This window comes from Tamandua tetradactyla, chromosome 14 (assembly GCF_023851605.1).
Source record: "Tamandua tetradactyla isolate mTamTet1 chromosome 14, mTamTet1.pri, whole genome shotgun sequence".
In the NCBI taxonomy this organism is placed as follows: domain Eukaryota; kingdom Metazoa; phylum Chordata; class Mammalia; order Pilosa; family Myrmecophagidae; genus Tamandua; species Tamandua tetradactyla.
In genome coordinates this window covers 80,945,291-80,965,352 of record NC_135340.1, presented here as the reverse complement: position 1 = coordinate 80,965,352, position 20,062 = coordinate 80,945,291, and the positions used below count along the sequence as shown (strand labels likewise).

The window sequence follows — 20,062 nt, the reverse complement described above, 5'->3', positions numbered from 1 at the left end:
GCTGAGAATTAACATCAAGGGATTGAGAGAAACTTCTCGACCAAAGGGGGAAGAGTGAAATGAGACTAAGTGTCAATGGTTGAGAGATTCCAAACAGAGTTGAGAGTTATCCTGGAGGTTATTCTTATGCATTAAGTAGATATCACCTTGTTGTTCAAGATGTAGTGGAGAGGCTGGAGGGAACTGCCTGAAAATGTAAAGCTGTGTTCCAGTAGGCATGTTTCTTGATGATGATTGAACAATGATACAGCTTTCACAATGAGACTCTGTGAATGTGAAAACCTTGTGTCTGATGCTCCTTTTAGCTACTATATCAACAGAAGAGTAGAACATATGGAATAAAAATAAATAATAGGGGGGAACAAATGTTAAAATAAATTTAGTTTGAAATGCTAGTGGTAAATGAAAGCAAGGGGTAAGGGGTATGGTATGCATAATCTTTTTTTTCTCTATTATCGTTTTATTTCTTTTTCTGTTGTTTTTATTTCTTTTTCTAAATTGATGCAAATGTTCTAAGAAATGATGAATATACAACTATGTGATGATATTAAGAATTACTGATTGTAGATGTAGAATGGAATGATATCTTAATGTTGTTAATTTTTTTTTAATTAATAAAAAAAAGTTTAAAAAAAAAGAAGATACTGCCTAGTGTCCTTTCCTTTCAACATGGAGGTTCCCTTTAACATTTCCTATAAGGCATGAGTAGGGGTAATGAACTCCCTTGGTTTCATTTGTCAGGAAATATCTTAATTTGCCCCTCTTTTTTTTGGCATGGGCAGGCTCCAGGAATTGAACCCAGGTCTCCAACGTGGTAGGTAAGAATTCTGTCACTGAGTCACCATTGCACTGCCATCTCCCTCATCAGATGACAATCTTATTAAGAATTCCTAATATGTGACATGTTACTTCTCCCTTGCTGTTTTTAAGGTCTTTGTCCTTGGCATTAGACGGCATGATTATAAAATGTCGCAGTGCAGATCTGTTTGGGTTCATCCTATTGGCATCTGTTGGGCATTTTGGATACGTATATTTATATCTTTTATCAGATTTGGGAAGTTTTATTTCTTCAAAAATTTTTTTTCTGGCCCTTTTTCTTTCCCTTTTCCTTTTGGGACTACTGTAATGTATATATTCTTAAGTTTGATGCTGCCTCACAGGTTCCTCAGGCTCTATTCATTTATTTCATTCTTTTTTCTCTTTGCTCCTAAACCTTGACAATTTCAATCCTTTTGTCTTCAAGTTTACTGATCCTTTCTTCTGCATCCTCCAATCCACTCTTGAACCCCTGTACTGAATTTCTCATTCAGTTTCTATTTTTTCGAGTTCCAGAATTTCCATTTGGTTCTTCTTTATAATTTCTACTCACTAATGAAATGAAATTCTCACTTTGTTCATATATTTTTCCTGGTTTATTTCAGTACTTTGTCCATGTTTGTCAGTTCTTTAATCCTATTTATGAGCGTTGTTCTATGATCTTTGATTAACAATTCCAGAGACTGCTTCCTCCAGAATATTTTCAATTGAATTATTTTTTTCTGATGACTAGGTCATATGTTCCTATCTCCTTTATGTTTTGTAATTTTTTTTTTTATTGAGAACTAGGCACTCTGAGTATTATGTTGTGGTCATTCTAGAAATTTAGTTCTCGCTTTGGTCTATCACAGTAAGAACAAAAAGGGGGAAAAAATGAAAAAATGGGGGGAAAAGGAAAAAGGAAATGAAGGGAGAAAAGAAAAAAAATATTAACAGACAAAACATACAAAAAAAGAAAACAAGAAAAAAACAATGAAGTGTACTGCCTCTCCAAGTGTCTTATTATACGATGGTGGGAAATCAGAAGCTGCTTCTTGAGGACAAAACCTAGGCCAGTAATTCTTAATATCATCACATAGATGTATGATCATCATTTCTTAGTACATTTGCATCGATTTAGAAAAAGAAATAGCAAGACAACAGAAAAAGAAATAAAATGATAATATAGAGAAAAAAATAAAAATAAAAAAATACAAAAAATATATATAAAAAAAAAAAACAAAAAAAAAACCTAGGCCAGCATCCCTGCTTGCCCTCAGGGATCTGTCAGATCCAAAAATATAATACAGAGAAAGAAAACAAACAAACAACAAAGAAAAAGAAAAAAGAAGTGTACTGGCTCTTTATGTCTCTGCTGTCACTGACGTAAGGCCAGAAGGCACTACTTCTGAAAGAAACCAAGGTTAGCTTCTGTACTGGGCCCTCAGGGATTCGCCAGACTTAACTACGCAAGAAAAAAAACTCTATCAATGAAAAAGTACATTGGGTCTTTAAGTCCTAGTAGATGCTGGCATGAGGCCAGAAGCTGCTGCTGCAGAGAGGCTGAAACCAAGGCCAAGTCTATGCTGTGCCCTCAGAGATCTGCCAGACTAGGAAACACTTGACACTCAGAAGTTAATAAAAACAACAATGAGCTGTTTATGTTCAGGTGGATGTTGGTGGGATGCTAGAAGAGCTGTTGCAGAGAGGGCTAAAGCAGAGGCCAGCTGCGGCACTGGTCCTTTAGGGATTTCCCCAGACTGATCTTGACCCTCAACCCAACTTTTAGAGACGGTGGTTTGCTCTGACAGCTCTGAACCCAAGCAGCCATTCCAGGAATCCAGGCCACATTGCCACAGCTGTTTCTACAGCTGCTGTCACAGGACTGAACAAGGGGATTTGATCACTGGTCTCTGCCTTCACTTACAAAAGCTGAACTTTCACCAGCCTCTTGCTTCCTCTGGAATTCCTGGACGTGTGCTAAATATCCATTTTGGTTCTAAGATTATCACTTAGTTAATTCTGGTCTCTTTTTCTAGCTCTTTCATTCTACTAGTGGAGGCACCACTTTGCAGAACTTGCTACTACAATATTTTGTGTCTGTACACTCCAAAGCTGCTGTTTAAGAACTGTAAAATTCTGTTTAAATACAAGATATTATCACTGTTGAGTTAGGACATTGTGAGGCATTTAAATTCTAATAGGTAAGAAACAAAGTTGAATATGTTTTTAAATAAGTGAAAGAACACTAGTATAAATATATATAAATAAATATATATATATGTGTATGTATTATGATCTCACTATAGAACAATATGTATAGGAAAAAGAAAATAAATAAATATTCCAAAATGTTAACAGCTTTTCCTAGGTGGTGTAATTATGGGTGAACTTTTTTTTTCCTTGCTGCTTTTCTGTATTTTCCAATTTTATATTTATATTTATTAAAAGCAAAAAATATATCATATATATAAAATACATATATTTTTAAATTGAATTGAGAAGAAACATGAAACCAAGGAATAGCAGGCTATTAGCATTACTAACAGGCATGACTACTCAATTCTTACCTACTTAGCCCTCACTATTCCCTTAGCTTTTGAGGAAAAGGAATTTGTGGTAAAAATTTTCTCAACATGTTACCCAGATTAACAGATAGATATACAGATTAAAAAAACAAAACCAGTTAGACTGGTATCTTAATAAATAGTCAAAAAATTTGAAATTTTTTTTAAACCATTAAGGTTGCTTCAGTAGCATATTACAAAGGTAAGGCCAAGAGGAGTTTTTTAAACAGTCTTCCTTTAAAAGATGAAAAGAGTAGTGTCCTCTTTGTTTTGACTCAGACCCTCAGCCTTTCTAAACGTGGTTTGGTTTTTATGCTTTTTATGCTTGCTACTACCAGGTCAGTAACTTGAATATATTGCTTTAAAGTTCTATGTACTAAAGGGTAGTATAAATCATCACTAAATTGGAGAAAACCAAATCTATTCTATGATTCTAAACTAAGTAGTTTATATTACTCTAAATTTTTCCAAGATTAATTTCTGCTTTTACCTTTTAATCCCTTTGACAAGCAGAGAAGCCCAGGGCTGATGCATGGAGAGGCACCAGCCACCATCAAAGCCTTCCTGAAATTCTTGGTCCTGGATTCGTAACCGGTGCTGATGTGAGTTCAGCTCTAGTTCTGATCCCGCTGAATGGAAAGCCTTCTTCTGTGAGGCTGCTCCTGTCTGGTCTACCCACTATATAGGATAGAGGTGGGGGGTTAAAAAATATATATAAAATAGCTATATAATACTATACACACACATATACATACACTGTGTCACATGACAAGGGAAAACCTGCAAATTAAGGTGAATGGGATAGGTGGACAAAATGAGATGAGATGAGATGAATGCTAATAATGAGAAAATTATATTAGAAGCACTTTCTTAGAAAAAACAATTTCATCTTTATCTGAGAGAGGGCCAAAAAAGGTGGAGATTGCATAAACACAGGAGGGGTTCTAGGTATGATAAAAAGGTACCATCTTAAAGGATAATATAGAATGCTCAACTCTCCATACAAGGCTTCCAATGCCAGCAAAAGCACAAATTATAGCACCAAAAGGGCTGAATTATACTTATTAATGATCCATATTAGATTCCAGATAATTTCCCAACTTAATTCAATCAGCCAAATAAAGGTTCAATATTTTGGTCCACATTTTCTTCATGTGCTTAGGGGCAGAGTCACATGTTGGTACAGTAATAAATCCAAAGAGATGGTACCAGCAGCAGCAGTTCTGACTACTGGATGCCTAAAGTATCCTCTTACCCTGAAATTAACAACTTGTCCTCTGAAAGAGAGGATGGAACACTATTGATACAAGGCTTCCATCATGTAAAGAGAATAGAAAATTACAAGGTACAAGTAATTACAGGGGACTGAAGAGTACTGGCACTAGTTCAGTCCGGGAATGACAAAGGTTAATGTGTATTCCAGAGGAAGAAGAGCAATGCTCCAAAATTAAAACAGATAAACAAAAAGGCCTTGATAGGAAAGTGAAGTTTGGGGTTAGTTTTCTTAATTCTTTGATATTTTTATTTAATATTTTGTTAGGGAAAAAAACACACTAGAGTGGTAAGTCTAGAGCTCTTAAGCAACCACTTAACTCCTAAAGGTTTCAGTTTTCTCAATTTCAAAATGATGAAGTTGGACTAAATGAATCTCTAAGAATCTTTGTACAATAAAATTTCATGATTCGAATAACTTGTGTCACATCTTTGAGAAATTTTTGAATAATTTATGTAAAAAGAAGATAAAGTAGGGAAACATAAAATATGAAAAACAATTGGTTCTTGTTTTAAAGGAACATACAATCTTAGTGGAAGACAGACATATAAATAACTATCCAAAACAAGGCAGAATGAAGGAAACACTAAATAAGAATGTACGTTACCACGGGGGAACATAAAGGAAGAACTGATATATTCTAAGGAAAATAAGTGGTTTCATAAAAATTTTGGTCTTTGAACAATCCTGAGGTCCAAATTCTCTCTATCTCTACTTATAGTTCTTGCATATATTACCTGTTTCTCTATTCCCATAGATGTGTTCCTAAATTAAGCTCTTAGTATCTTTTAATAAAACTATTATAGAGCCTGCTAACTAGTATCCTTTAAAAAAACTCGTACTGCCATGCTTGTGCTACAATCCTAATTTGGGCTCTCAATCTCTCCACTGTGCTACTGCAATAACATCCTTGGCAATTGTCCTGCCTTTATCTTACATATCTTTCTAATTCATTCTCCACATAGGAATGGAAGTTGTATCAACCTTCTGCTTAAATTACTCAAGATTTTTTCTTTTTGTCTACTTTAGGATAAAATCTAAACTTTTTAATATGAAAAGTAAGGGCCTTTGTGATCAAGAATTGCTACTATAAATACTATCTCCCAAAAATTCAGAGGCAGAGATGTGAATGACACAGGTATAAACCAAGGAATGCCTCGGCTATCAGAAGCTGGAAGACATAAGGAAGAATTCTTCCCTCAAGCCTTCAGGAGTGTGCCCTATTGACACCTTGATCTTCCCCCTCCAGAACTGTGAGAAAATACATTTCTTTTGTCCTAAGCCACCTAATTTATGGTACATGGTTATGGCAGCCCAAAGAAACTAATACATCTATCAGTCCATTTTAATTTCTAACAACACTTAATTACTTGTGGGTTCCCCAAACTTAATATGCTCTCAAACTGCTAAGTCTTTGTGCACGTTCTATCTTCTGCCTGGAATTCCCTCCTCAGATCTGTCTGCTTGGAAACTTCTATATTTATCCTGTAAGTCTCCTCCTGTACACTGTTTCTGTTGTGAACCTCTAACAGATTTATGAATACCCTCTCCTAATTCGTCCTGCACCCATGAAATACCTCAGTTATAGCAATTATCTTAAAGAATTTTAATTATTTGTATTCACACATGACCTCCCACTAAATTGATGTCCTCAAGGAAAGGGGCCGGGCATTTTCCTTTTAATTTCCCAGCATTTATCACAGAACTTGGCACATATTCAGCGCAGAATAAATGTTTCCAGTTAAGCTCTCTAAAGCATTACTTTGACTGCCTTATCTCTCTGCTTAAGAACCTCTGGTTGCTTACATTTATTTACAAAATAAAAATGCTAAAACTTCTTAGCTATCAACATTTAAACTCTTTAGTGATTTGGTCCTACCACCTAACCCTGCTTTATTTTCCATGATAATCCCTTTTATGAATCCTATCTAGGTAGCCTGAAGTTACTATTCCTATATATATCCTAAGCTTTCCTGTACCCACACCTTTGTCCCTATAATTCATTCTTCTTGGATAGTTTTTTTCCCCCACCATCCCCAAATACCCACAGCCAGCATTCCTATGAAACCTTTGAATCCCCTCAAACTGGAACTAGTCTCTCTCTTCTTTGAGTTTACACAACACTGCATTAACATCTCTATTAGTGTTGGATCTTTTTTCTTCCACTTGTTTGTGAGTTCCCTGAACATAAAATCAGTGTCTGGTTGATCACTCACTACAATGTTTATAGACGTTCCATGTAAGTACTTGATAGAAAAATGAATTATGACAATGAATAAGTGAATTAATATATTAATTTAAAATATATTCTATGGGACCACCCATAACCTATAAAAGAAAAAGAATGTTAACAAAAGGATCAATGCTGTATGTAACAAAATGCTCTCTTGGGAAATACTCAGAAGTTAATATAGGTCAACTGGTCAGAAGTGTTGCCAGAAAAACTGGAGAAAAACTGGGCTAGGCAACAAGGTAGGCAGGAATGCGGAAAGAGTAGAATTGGTATAAACAGACACACTTTACAAAAGAAATATTTGGGCTCAATCTTCTTTCATCAAAGGTAGCGTATAAAGGCCCACTAACCTGAGGAGGGGGCTGGTGCAAGTTAGGATTCACTAGAACTCCCAAAGGCTCTTCAGAAGATCTACCCAATTTCCTGAGTGGCTGGTTCAGGGTTCCACTGGCAATGGCCTGTACTGTCTCATCTAGTCTGTGATAACAAACCAAAAGGATGCAATAATTGGTAATGCTCTATGTTCAAAATGTCCTTACCACCAAAATAACAGTAATAAAATTTGGAATCCAAAGAGGAATCCATGGATGATGTACCCTCTTTCCCTGCCCCTCTAGACTTCAAGAACTTTAAAGAAAAAAAGTTCCAGAACACCGAGAAAATTGTAGGCCACACTACAATCATTCTTCCGTTTAACAGTATCCTTAAAGATGCCAAAATCAGAAAAGATGTCTAGAAATAACCTGACCCCTGGTATTCTATGGCAGGCTATTTACTCTAACCATTGTTTCCTCAGCACATGCTATACAATCACTTAGTCCTCTGTCCATTCAGGAGCCCTTCCCCACTCCTCCAGGCTGATCTATCTGTATTCTACATTTGCTTCAAGGACTAGAAGTTCTAAAGAGGCCCTCCTCTTTAGAAAAGCACAAAGTGCTTGCTCCCTTCTCTGAAATCCTATAGCATCTACTATCTAAATAGTCATTTGATACAGTCCAGTGTTATCCGATGCCTATGGTGTCTGTTCTGGGTATGTGGCTCTAAATTCTGAAACACTGTGATGATCTTCATAATAGGATAGCAGAACTAATAATACTGTTTATTAAAAGATCACAGGCCCTGCAGGATCCACATCTCATTCCATTCTATACCTCTACATTACTTGCTCTGTACCTTGTGCCCCTGCGGATGTTTGACAAATATTTGTGGATCCTGATGATAACTTTGAGGCATGACATAATAAACTTCTACCAATAGGAAAGGGTGAAATTGACCTTGAATTAAATTCACGAGTTATATGTTGGGCACCTCTCATATGCAAGGCAACATAAAAGATGTGGAGGACATGGTTCCTGCTTTAAGAAGTTTTCAATCTAGGTAGCACATTTAAAACAGACATTAAGACAATGACAATAAATAAGAGAATTTAATAATTAGTATGAGACAGGCATACTCTTTCTGGTAGTTCTTATCACATCACCCCACATGTTGTATAAGGGAGAAGGGAGAAGTAGATATTTGAAAAGCAAAGATTAAAGGAGGGATTTCCAAACCAAGGGAAAAGTAGAAATGAAGGCGTGAAGCTAAGAAAATAGAATTTGAGGGAAGAAGTAAACCTAAAATAGGGTAGAAACAGTGGGATCTAAAGGAAGGAGGGAAGTGGATGAAACATAATATAGTGGTACAAATTCAAAATCTATGAGAGAAATAATACAAATAGCTAATTAATACAATTTTAGAAGGCTCAAAGTTATTAATACACAACAATAGCAAAGAATATAAATTAAAATTATGATACAATACCACTTTTCATGTGTCAGAATGTCAAATGTTTTTAAAAACTGTTGGTAATCAAGGGATTGAGAAAAACCCTAGAATGAGCTGAGATTTAGCATCAAGGGATTGAGAAAACCTTCTGACCAAAAGGGGGAAGAGGGAAATGAGACAAATTGCCAATGGCTGAGAGATTCCAAACAGAGTCGAGAGGTTATCCTGGAGGTTATTCCTATGCATCAAGTAGATATCATCTTGTTATTCAAGATGTAATGGAGAGGCTGGAGGGAACTGCCTGAAAATGCAGAGCTGTGTTCTAGTAGCCATGTTTCTTGAGGATGATTAAATAATGATACAGCTGTCACAATGTGACTATGTGATTGTGAAAACCTTGCGTCTGATGCTCCTTTCATCTACCTTGTCAACAAAGGAGAACATATGGAATAAAAATAAATAATAGGGGGAACAAATGCTAAAATAAATTTAGTTTAAATGCTAGTAATCAATGACAGCGAGGGGTAAGGGGTACTGTATGTATAACTTTTTTTTCTGTTATCATTTTATTTCTTTTTCTGTTATCTTTTTATTTTTTTTTAAATCGATGCAAATGTTCTAAGAAATGATGAATATGCAACTAAGTGATGATATTGTGAATTACTGATTATGTATGTTAATGTTTTATTTGGTCTGTTTTTTTTAATTAATAAATAAATTAAAAGAAAAAAACTGTTGGTAAGGGCAGGCTACGGTGGCTCAGGAGGCAGGGTTCTCACCTGCCATGCTGGAGACCCAGGTTTCCCGGTGCCTACAAACAAAAAACCTGTTGGCAAAAGGATGAAGAAACTGGCATCTTGATATCTAATAGTGTAACTAACTAGTATGTCAAAAAGTATGCACAATCTAAAATTTGAGATACTGCCAAATTTCCCTGCTAAAGGCTATACCATATTAATATTCCCATCAGTAATAAAAGAGTAAACCCATTTTATTGGACTTACATATTATGGAATATCATGCATTTATTTTTTTATTTTAGCCAATTTCAGCAAAAAAAAGTTGCTTTTTAAAAAAATTTATTTATTAACTAAAAAAATTTTAACAAACCAAATAAAACATTAACATATATAATCAGTAATTCACAATATCATCACTTAGTTGCATATTCATCATTTCTTAGAACATTTGCATCAATTCAGAAAAAGAAATAAAACGAAAACAGAAAAGAAAAAAAAAAAGATTATACCTACCATGCTCCTTACCCCTCACTTTCATTGATCACTGGCATTTCAAACTAAATTTATTTTAGCATTTGTTCCCCCTATTATTTATTTTTATTCCATATGTTCTACTCCTTTGTTGACAAGGTAGATAAAACAGCATCAGGCACGAGGTTTTCACAATCACACAGTCACACTGTGAAAGCTATATCATTATTCAATCATCTTCAAGAAACATGGCTACTGGAACACAGCTCTGCATTTTTAATGCAGTTCCCTCCAGTCTCTCCATTACATCTTGAATAACAAGGTGATATCTACTTAACGCATAAGAATAACCTCCAGGATAACCTCTCGACTCTGCTTGGAATCTCTCAGCCATTGACACTTTGTCTCATTTCACACTTTCCCCTTTTGGTTGAGAAGGTTTTCTCAATCCCTTGATGCTAAATCTCAGCTCATCCTAGGATTTTTCTCAATCTGTTGATGCTGAGTCTCTGATCATTCAAGGATTTCTGTCCCACATTGCCAGGAAGGTCCACACCCCTGGGAGTCATGTCCCACATAGACAGGGGGAAGGAGGTGAGTTTGCTTGTTGTGTTGGCTGGAGAGAGAGGCCACATCTGAGCAACAAAAGAGGCTCTCTTGGGGGTGAATCTTAGGCCTAGATTTTAAGTAGCCTAGACCTATCCTTTGTGGGGTTAAGTTTCACATGAACAAACCCCAAGACTGGGGGCTCAGCCTACAGCTTTGGTTGTCAACACTGCTTATGAGAATATAAGAATTCAACTTGAGGAAACTGAATTTCTCCCCGTTCTCACCATTCCCCAAAAAGGGCTTTGCAAATATTTTTCCACTCACTGATCAAATCACTCTGGGATTCATTGGGGCATCACTCTGGACAAACCAACAAAATCTCATGTCCTACCTAAGATTCCAAGTACTTACGGTGTTTAATCAAACTACCTACATAAGTTATATTAGGAAATACACTAGTCAAAATATAAATTTTGTACCAAATAAACATTTTTTGCTTAGTCTCACACATAAGGTGACATTTTAAAATATTAATTACCATCTATTTTCAGCACCCTGCAATAATGACATTCCTTTGTTCTTCCTCATGCAAAAACTTTTAAAATGTACATTTAGTCACTATTATTATATACTCTAGGCATTCCTAGATTATACCATCTCAATCTTTAACATCTATCTTTCTTTCTGATTTCAAAATGTTGCTTTTTTAAATAATTATTTTTAATTGTGTTAAAAATACATAACATAAAAATCATTTTAACTTTTTAAGTGGGTAGTTCTTCATATTAAGTACAATGACAATACTGTATAACTTTTACAACTATTTATTTCTAAACTATTTTCATAATCCCAAACCAAAACTCATACTCATTTAGCAGTAACTCCTCCATTCCCCCCCGCCAAGTAAGCATTATTCTGTTTTGTGTCTCTATGAATTTGCTTATTCTAAGTATCTCATAGAAGAGAAATTATACAATATTTTTCTTTTTGTGTCTGGCTTATGCCATGCAACATGATGTCTTCAAGGTTTAGCCATGTTGTCATACGTACTAGCATTTTACTTTTTATGGCTAGGTATACCACATTTTGTGCATCCACTCTTCTGTTGATAAATACCCATGTTGTTTCTACCTTTTAGCTATTGTGAATGATGCTGTGATGAATACTGGTGTACAAATGTCTGTCCAAGTCCTTACTTTAATTTTTTGGTAATCTACCTAGAAGTAGAATTGCAAGGTAATTCTTCAACTTTCTGAGGAATAGCCAAACTGTTTTTCACAGTGGCTGTACCATTTTACATTCTCACCAACAACGTATAAGTATTCTATTTCTCCACATCCATGCTAATACTTCTTATTTTCAGGTTTTTAATAAAGCCATCCTAGCAGGTATGAAGTGGAATTACATTGTAGTTTTAATTTGCATTTCTCTAATGACTAGTGATATTTAGTATCTTTTTAAATATTTATTGGACATTTAAATATCTTCTCTGGAAAAATGTCTATTTAAATCCTTGCCCCATTTTCTAATTGAGTTGTCTTTTGTTAAAAAGTTATAGGAGGGCAGGCCACGGTGGCTCAGCAGGTAAGAATGCTTGCCTGCCATGCCCGAGGACCCGGGTTCGATTCCCGGTGCCTGTCCATGTGAAAAAAAAAAAAGTTATAGGTGTTCTTTATTCTGGATAGTAAACCCTTATCAGATATATAACTTACAAATAGTTCTTCCATTCTGTAGGTCAAAAGATAAAAAGATTTTTTTTTTAATTTTCTAATTTTTTTAAACATAGCAAAAAATGAACATAAACATTCTTATCATGATTGTTCCATTCTTGGTATATAATCAATAACAATATCATCGCATAGTTGTATATTCATCACCAAGATGATTTCTTAGAACATTTGCATCAATTCAGAAAAAGATATAAAAAGAAAAAAGAAAAAAGCTCATGCATACTTTTTATCCCTTCTTCTCACTGACTGCTTGTATTTCCATCTACCTGATATATTTTAGCCTTTGTTTCCCCTATTTTTTTCTATACCCCTTACCACTCCCTTTCATTGAAGATCAATTTCTTGATAATGTCTTTTGATGTACAAAGTTTTTAATTTTGATGAAGTCCATTTTATCTATTTTTTTCTTTTGCTGCTTCTGCTTTTAGTGTAAAAATCTAAAAATCCATTCACTGCTACAAGGCAAAATATTCGCCATGTTTTCTTGTGGGAGTTTTATAGTATTAGCTCTTATATTTAGGTCGTTGATCCACTTTGAGTTAATCTTGACATATGATTAGAGGTAAGGGTCCATATTCACTCTTTTGCATATGGATTTCAGTTGCCTCAGCACCAACTTTAAAAGAGACTATTTTTTTCCCTTTGAATGCACTTGACCCTAGCCAAAAATCAATTCACGATACATTTGTGGATTTATCGCTGGACTCTCAATTATTTTGTGCTAGTTTATATGTCTAACTTTGTGCAAGTACAATATTGTTTTAATTACTGTAGATTTATAGTAAGTTTTGAAGTTAGGAAGTGTCTTTCAAATTTGTTCTACTTTTCAGAGGCTGTTTTAGCTATTCAGGGCTCCTTGCCCTGAATATGAATTTGAGGATCAGATTTTCCATTTCGGCAAAAAGGGCTGCTGGAATATTGATAAGATTTAATTGAATTTGTAGGTCACCTCAGGCAGTATTGTCATTTTGTTTGTTTGTTTGCTCTATGGCAGAGGAAACACTTCATTCTTTGTCTATCTAAGTATCCTGTTATTACAGCACAATTGTTAAATGTTTTTTGCTTTTGTTTTCTATTCTTGGTTTGTTTGTTGTTTTTGGGGGGGGGGAGTGCATGGACCAGGAATTGAACCCGGGTCTTCCGCATGGCAGGTGAGAATTCTACCACTGAACTACTTTCTCACCCCCTAGTATTGATACTTAAACAGTATTAAGTCTTTCAATCTATGAAAACAAGATGTCTTTCCACTTATTTAGGTCTTCCTTAATTTCCTTCAGCAATGTTTTACAGCTTTCAGTGCAGAATTCTTTAACTTCCTTAATTAAATTTATTTTAGATATTTTATTCTTACAGATGTAATTATAAGGGGAATCGTTTTCTTGATTTCCTTTTCAGACTGTTCATTCCTGGTGTATAGAAACTCAGCTGAGTTCTGCATGTTCAAAGTTGTCTCCTACAACTTTGTTGAATTTGTTTATTAGTTCTAGTGGCTTTCTTGTGGATTCTTTGGAATTTACTCTATATAGGATGATGTAATCTGCAAAAGGGATCATTTTACATCTTCTTTTCCAATTTTGAGGACTTTTCTTTCTTTCGTCTGTACACCTTGGTTAGAACTTCCAGGACAATGTTGAATAACAATAGTGACAGCAGGTATTCTTGTCTTTTTCCTGATCTAGGGGATGGGGAGAAATTTCAGTCTTTCACCACTGAGTCGATGTTATCTACAGTTATTTCACAAATGGCCTTTATCATGTTGAGAAAGTTCCCTTCTATTCTTAGTTGTCTCAATGTTTTTATCATGAAAAGGTTTTGTCAAATGCTTTTCTGTGTCAATTGAGATGATCATGTGTTTTTACCCCTTTATGCTATTAACATGGTTTACTACATTGAACTATTCTTGCATTCCTAGAATAAATCCCACCTGATCACGATATATGATCCTTTTAATATACTGTTGGATTTGTTTGCCAGTATTTTTTTTTGAGGATTTTTGCATCAGAAAATGGTCTGTAATTTTCTTTTCTTATGCTGTATGTTCAATTTTGTCTTTTCTTTCTTTTTTCTCATGGGCAGACACTGGGACTCGAACCCAGGTCTCCGGCATGGCAGGCGAGAAGTCACCTTGAGCCACTGTGGACCTCCCTAATTTTGTCAATTTTTGTTTCATATATTTTCGGGCTCTGTTCTAAGCTGCGTATGTATTTATAATTGTTATATCTTCTTGCTGGATAGAACTTTTTATCAATATATAATATCCTTCATGGTCTCTTGTAAACTTTTTTGACTTAAAGTTTACTCTGACAATAAAATAGCCACTCTTGCTCTCTTTTGATTAGTATTTGCATGGAATATCTTTTATAACCCTTTTAATGTCAACCTCTTTGTATCTTTGTACTTAAAGTGAGTCACTTGTAGTTAGTATACAGATGGATCATGCTTTTTCATCTTAATCTGCTAATCTCTACCTTATAAGAGGGTAGTTGATTGACATTTAAGATACCTATTGAAAAGAAAGGATTTACTTCTGCCATTTAGCTATTTGTTTTCGGTATGCACTGGATATTTTTTTATTCCTCAATTACTCCATTATGCTGTCTTTTGTATTTAGGTGTTTTTTCATACTACAGCAGTTTGAGTCCCTTCTTCTTTTCTTTCTTATATATTTTTTAGTTACTTTCTTAGCAGCTATCTTTGGTATTCTAATTAATATTTTAAACTATAAAACCTAGTCTGGCTTATACCAACCTAGTTTCTGTAACATATAAACTCTCTACTCCTATATATCTCCATCCCTCTCCCTTTATATTGTTACCAGCTCAGATTACACCTTTACACATTATATGCCCATTAACATAGATTTTTTTTATTAATTAAAGAAAAAAAAGAAATTAACACAACATTTAGAAATCATTCCATTCTACATATGCAATCAGTAATTCTTAACATCATCATATAGATGCATGATCATCATTTCTTAGTACATTTGCATCGATTTAGGAAAAGAACTAGTAAAACAACAGAAAAAGATATAGAATGTTAATATGGAGAAAAAAATAAAAATAATAATAATAGTAAAAAAAAAAGACACAAACAAACAGACAAACAAACAAAAAAAAACCCTATAGCTCAGATGCAGCTTCATTCAGTGTTTTAACATGATTACTTTACAATTAGGAATTATTGTGCTGTCCATTTTTGAGTTTTTGTATCTAGTCCTGTTGCACAATCTATCCCTTCAGCTCCAATTACCCATTATCTTACCCTGTTTCTAATTCCTGCTGGTCTCTGTTACCAATGACATATTCCAAGTTTATTCTCGAAAGTCGGTTCACATCAGTGGGACCATATAGTATTTGTCCTTTAGTTTTTGGCTAGACTCACTCAGCATAATGTTCTCTAGGTCCATCCATGTTATTACATGCTTCATAAGTTTATTCTGTCTTAAAGCTGCATAATATTCCATCGTATGTATATACCACAGTTTGTTTAGCCACTCGTCTGTTGATGGACATTTTGGCTGTTTCCATCTCTTTGCAATTGTAAATAACGCTGCTATAAACATTGCTGTGCAAATGTCCGTTTGTGTCTTTGCCCTTAAGTCCTTTGAGTAGATACCTAGCAATGGTATTGCTGGGTCGTATGGCAATTCTATACTCAGTTTTTTGAGGAACCGCCAAACTGCCTTCCACAGTGGTTGCACCATTTGACATTCCCACCAACAGTGGATAAGTGTGCCTCTTTCTCCACATCCTCTCCAGCACTTGTCATTTTCTGTTTTGTTGATAATGGCCATTCTGGTGGGTGTGAGATGATATCTCATTGTGGTTTTGATTTGCATTTCTCTAATGGCCAGGGACATTGATCATCTCTTCATGTGCCTTTTGGCCATTTGTATTTCCTCTTCTGAAAGATGTCTGTTCAAGTCTTTTTCCCATTTTGTAATTGGGTTGGCTGTCTTTTTGTTGTTGAGTTGGACAATCTCTTTATAAATTCTGGATACTAGACCTTTATCTGATATATCATTTCCAAATATTGTCTCCCATTGTGTAGGCTGTCTTTCTACTTTCTTGATGAAGTTCTTTGATGCACGAAAGTGTTTAATTTTGAGGAGCTCCCATTTATTTATTTCCTTCTTCAGTGTTCTTGCTTTAGGTTTAAGGTCCATAAAACCGCCTCCAGTTGTAAGATCCATAAGATATCTCCCAACATTTTCCTCTAACTGTTTTATGGTCTTAGACCTAATGTTTAGATCTTTGATCCATTTTGAGTTAACTTTTGTATAGGGTGTGAGATACCGGTCTTCTTTCATTCTTTTGCATATGGATATCCAGTTCTCTAGGCACCATTTATTGAAGAGACTGTTCTGTCCCAGGTGAGTTGGCTTGACTGCCTTATCAAAGATCAAATGTCCATAGATGAGAGGGTCTATATCTGAGCACTCTATTCGATTCCTTCGGTCGATATATCTATCTTTATGCCAATACCATGCTGTTTTGACCACTGTGGCTTCATAATATGCCTTAATGTCCGACAGCATGAGACCTCCAGCTTCGTTTTTCTTCCTCAAGATACTTTTAGCAATTCGGGGCACCCTGCCCTTCCAGATAAATTTGCTTATTGGTTTTTCTATTTCTGAAAAGTAAGTTGTTGGGATTTTGATTGGTATTGCATTGAATCTGTAAATCAATTTAGGTAGGATTGACATCTTAACTATATTTAGTCTTCCAATCCATGAACACGGTGTGCCCTTCCATCTATTTAGGTCTTCTGTGATTTCTTTTAACAGTTTTTTGTAGTTTTCTTTGTATAGGTTTTTTGTCTCTTTAGTTAAATTTATTCCTAGGTATTTTATTCTTTTAGTTGCAATTGTAAATGGGATTCGTTTCTTGATTTCCCCCTCAGCTTGTTCATTACTAGTGTATAGAAATGCTACAGATTTTTGAATGTTGATCTTGTAACCTGCTACTTTGCTGTACTCATTTATTAGCTCTAGTAGTTTTGTTGTGGATTTTTCTGGGTTTTCGACGTATAGTATCATATTGTCTGCAAACAGTGATAGTTTTACTTCTTCCTTTCCAATTTTGATGCCTTGTATTTCTTTTTCTTGTCTAATTGCTTTGGCTAGAACCTCCAACACAATGTTGAATAATAGTGGTGATAGTGGACATCCTTGTCTTGTTCCTGATCTTAGGGGGAAAGTTTTCAATTTTTCCCCATTGAGGATGATATTAGCTGTGGGTTTTTCATATATTCCCTCTATCATTTTAAGGAAGTTCCCTTGTATTCCTATCTTTTGAAGTGTTTTCAACAGGAAAGGATGTTGAATCTTGTCAAATGCCTTCTCTGCATCAATTGAGATGATCATGTGATTTTTCTGCTTTGATTTGTTGATATGGTGTATTACATTAATTGATTTTCTTATGTTGAACCATCCTTGCATACCTGGGATGAATCCTACTTGGTCATGATGTATAATTCTTTTAATGTGTTGTTGGATTCGATTCCCTAGAATTTTGTTGAGGATTTTTGCATCTATATTCATTAGAGAGACTGTCCTGTAGTTTTCTTTTTTTGTAATATCTTTGCCTGGTTTTGGTATGAGGGTGATGTTGGCTTCATAGAATGAATTAGGAAGCTTTCCCTCCGCTTCGATTTTTTTGAAGAGTTTGAGGAGAGTTGGTACTAATTCTTTCTGGAATGTTTGATAAAATTCACATGTGAAGCCGTCTGGTCCTGGACTTTTCTTTTTAGGAAGCTTTTGAATGACTGATTCAATTTCTTTACTTGTGATTGGTTTGTTGAGGTCATCTATTTCTTCTTGAGTCAAAGTTGATTGTTCATGTCTTTCCAGGAACCCGTCCATTTCTTCTAAATTGTTGTATTTATTAGTGTAAAGTTGTTCATAGTATCCTGTTATTACCTCCTTTATTTTTGTGAAGTCAGTGGTTATGTCTCCTCTTCCATTTCTGATCTTATTTATTTGCATCCTCTCTCTTCTTCTTTTTGTCAATCTTGCTAAGGGCCCATCAATCTTATTGATTTTCTCATAGAACCAACTCTGGTCTTATTGATTTTCTCTATTGTTTTCATGTTTTCAATTTCATTTATTTCTGCTCTAATCTTTGTTATTTCTTTCCTTTTGCTTGCTTTGGGGTTAGTTTGCTGTTCTTTCTCCAGTTCTTCCAAGTGGACAGTTAATTCCTGAATTTTTGCCTTTTCTTCTTTTCTGATATAGGCATTTAGGGCAATAAATTTCCCTCTTAGCCCTGCCTTTGCTGCGTCCCATAGGTTTTGATATGTTGTGCTTTCGTTTTCATTCACCTGGAGGTATTTACTCATTTCTCTTGCAATTTCTTCTTTGACCCACTCGTTGTTTAAGAGTGTGTTGTTGAGCCTCCACGTATTTGTGAATTTTCTGGCACTCCGCCTATTATTGATATCCAACTTCATTCCTTTATGATCAGAGAAAGTGTTGTGTATGATTTCAATCTTTTTAAATTTGTTAAGACTTGCTTTGTGACCCAGCATATGGTCTATCTTTGAGAATGATCCATGAGCACTTGAGAAAAAGGTGTATCGTGCTGTTGTGGGATGTAATGTCCAATAAATGTATGTTAAGTCTAGCTCATTTATAGTAATATTCAGAATCTCTATTTCTTTATTGATCCTTTGTCTAGATGTTCTGTCCATTGATGAGAGTGGTGAATTGAAGTCTCCAACTATTATGGTATATATGTCTATTTCTCTTTTCAGTGTTTGCAGTGTATTCCTAAAGTATTTTGGGGCATTCTGGTTCGGTATGTAAATATTTATGATTGTTATGTCTTCTTGTTTAATTGTTCCTTTTATTAGTAGATAGTGTCCTTCTTTGACTCTTTTAACTGTTTCACATTTGAAGTCTAACTTGTTGGATATTAGTATAGCCACTCCTGCTCTTTTCTGGTTGTTATTTGCATGAAATATCTTTTCCCAACCTTTCACTTTCAACCTATGTTTATCTTTGGGTCTAAGATGTGTTTCCTGTAGACAGCATATAGAAGGATGCTGTTTTTTAATCCATTCTGCCAGTCTATGTCTTTTGATTGGGGAATTCAGTCCATTAACATTTAGTGTTATTAATGTTTGGATAATATTTTCCTCTACCATTTTGCCTTTTGTATTATATATATCATATCTGATTTTCCTTCTTTCTACACTCTTCTCTATACCTCTCTCTTCTGTCTTTCCATATCTGACTCTAGTGCTCCCTTTAGTATTTCTTGCAGAGCTGGTCTCTTGGTCACAAATTCTCTCAGCGACTTTTTGTCTGAGAATGTTTTAATTTCTCCCTCATTTTTGAAGGACAATTTTGCTGGGTATAGAATTCTTGGTTGGCAGTTTTTCTCTTTTAGTAATTTAAATATATCATCCCACTGTTTTCTAGCTTCCATGGTTTCTGCTGAGAAATCTACACATAGTCTTATTGGGTTTCTCTTGTATGTGATGGATTGTTTTTCTCTTGCTGCTTTCAAGATCCTCTCTTTCTCTTTGACCTCTGACATTCTAACTAGTAAGTGTCTTGGAGAACGCCTATTTGTGTCTATTCTCTTTGGGGTGCGCTGCACTTCTTGGATCTGTAATTTTAGGTCTTTCATAAGAGTGGGAAATTTTCAGTGATAATTTCTTCCATTAGTTTTTCTCCTCCTTTTCCCTTCTCTTCTCCTTCTGGGACACCCACAACATGTATATTTGTGCGCTTCATATTGTCATTCATTTCCCTGATCCCCTGTTCAAATTTTTCCATTCTTTTCCCTATAGTTTCTGTTTCGTTTTGGAATTCAGATGTTCCATTCTCCAATTCACTAATTCTATCTTCTGTCTCTTTAAATCTACCATTGTAGGTATCATTGTTTTTTCCAGCTTTTCTACTTTTTCCTTCACTCTCATAAGTTCTG

General features: G+C 35.0%; 1 protein-coding gene across 6 annotated transcripts in view; it reads right to left on the bottom strand.

Moving 5' to 3' along the window:
• TRIP4 (thyroid hormone receptor interactor 4) overlaps positions 1 to 20,062 on the bottom strand; it is a 105,522-nt gene that overhangs the window by 49,016 nt on the left and 36,444 nt on the right. For all 6 annotated transcript variants that reach the window (XM_077128186.1, XM_077128185.1, XM_077128184.1 and 3 more), the window contains 2 exons: positions 7,219 to 7,345; positions 3,853 to 4,040 (listed from right to left, as the gene is read on the bottom strand). In XM_077128186.1, coding sequence (XP_076984301.1) covers positions 3,853 to 4,040; positions 7,219 to 7,345 — 315 coding nt within the window. The remainder of the gene's footprint in view (positions 1 to 3,852; positions 4,041 to 7,218; positions 7,346 to 20,062) is intronic.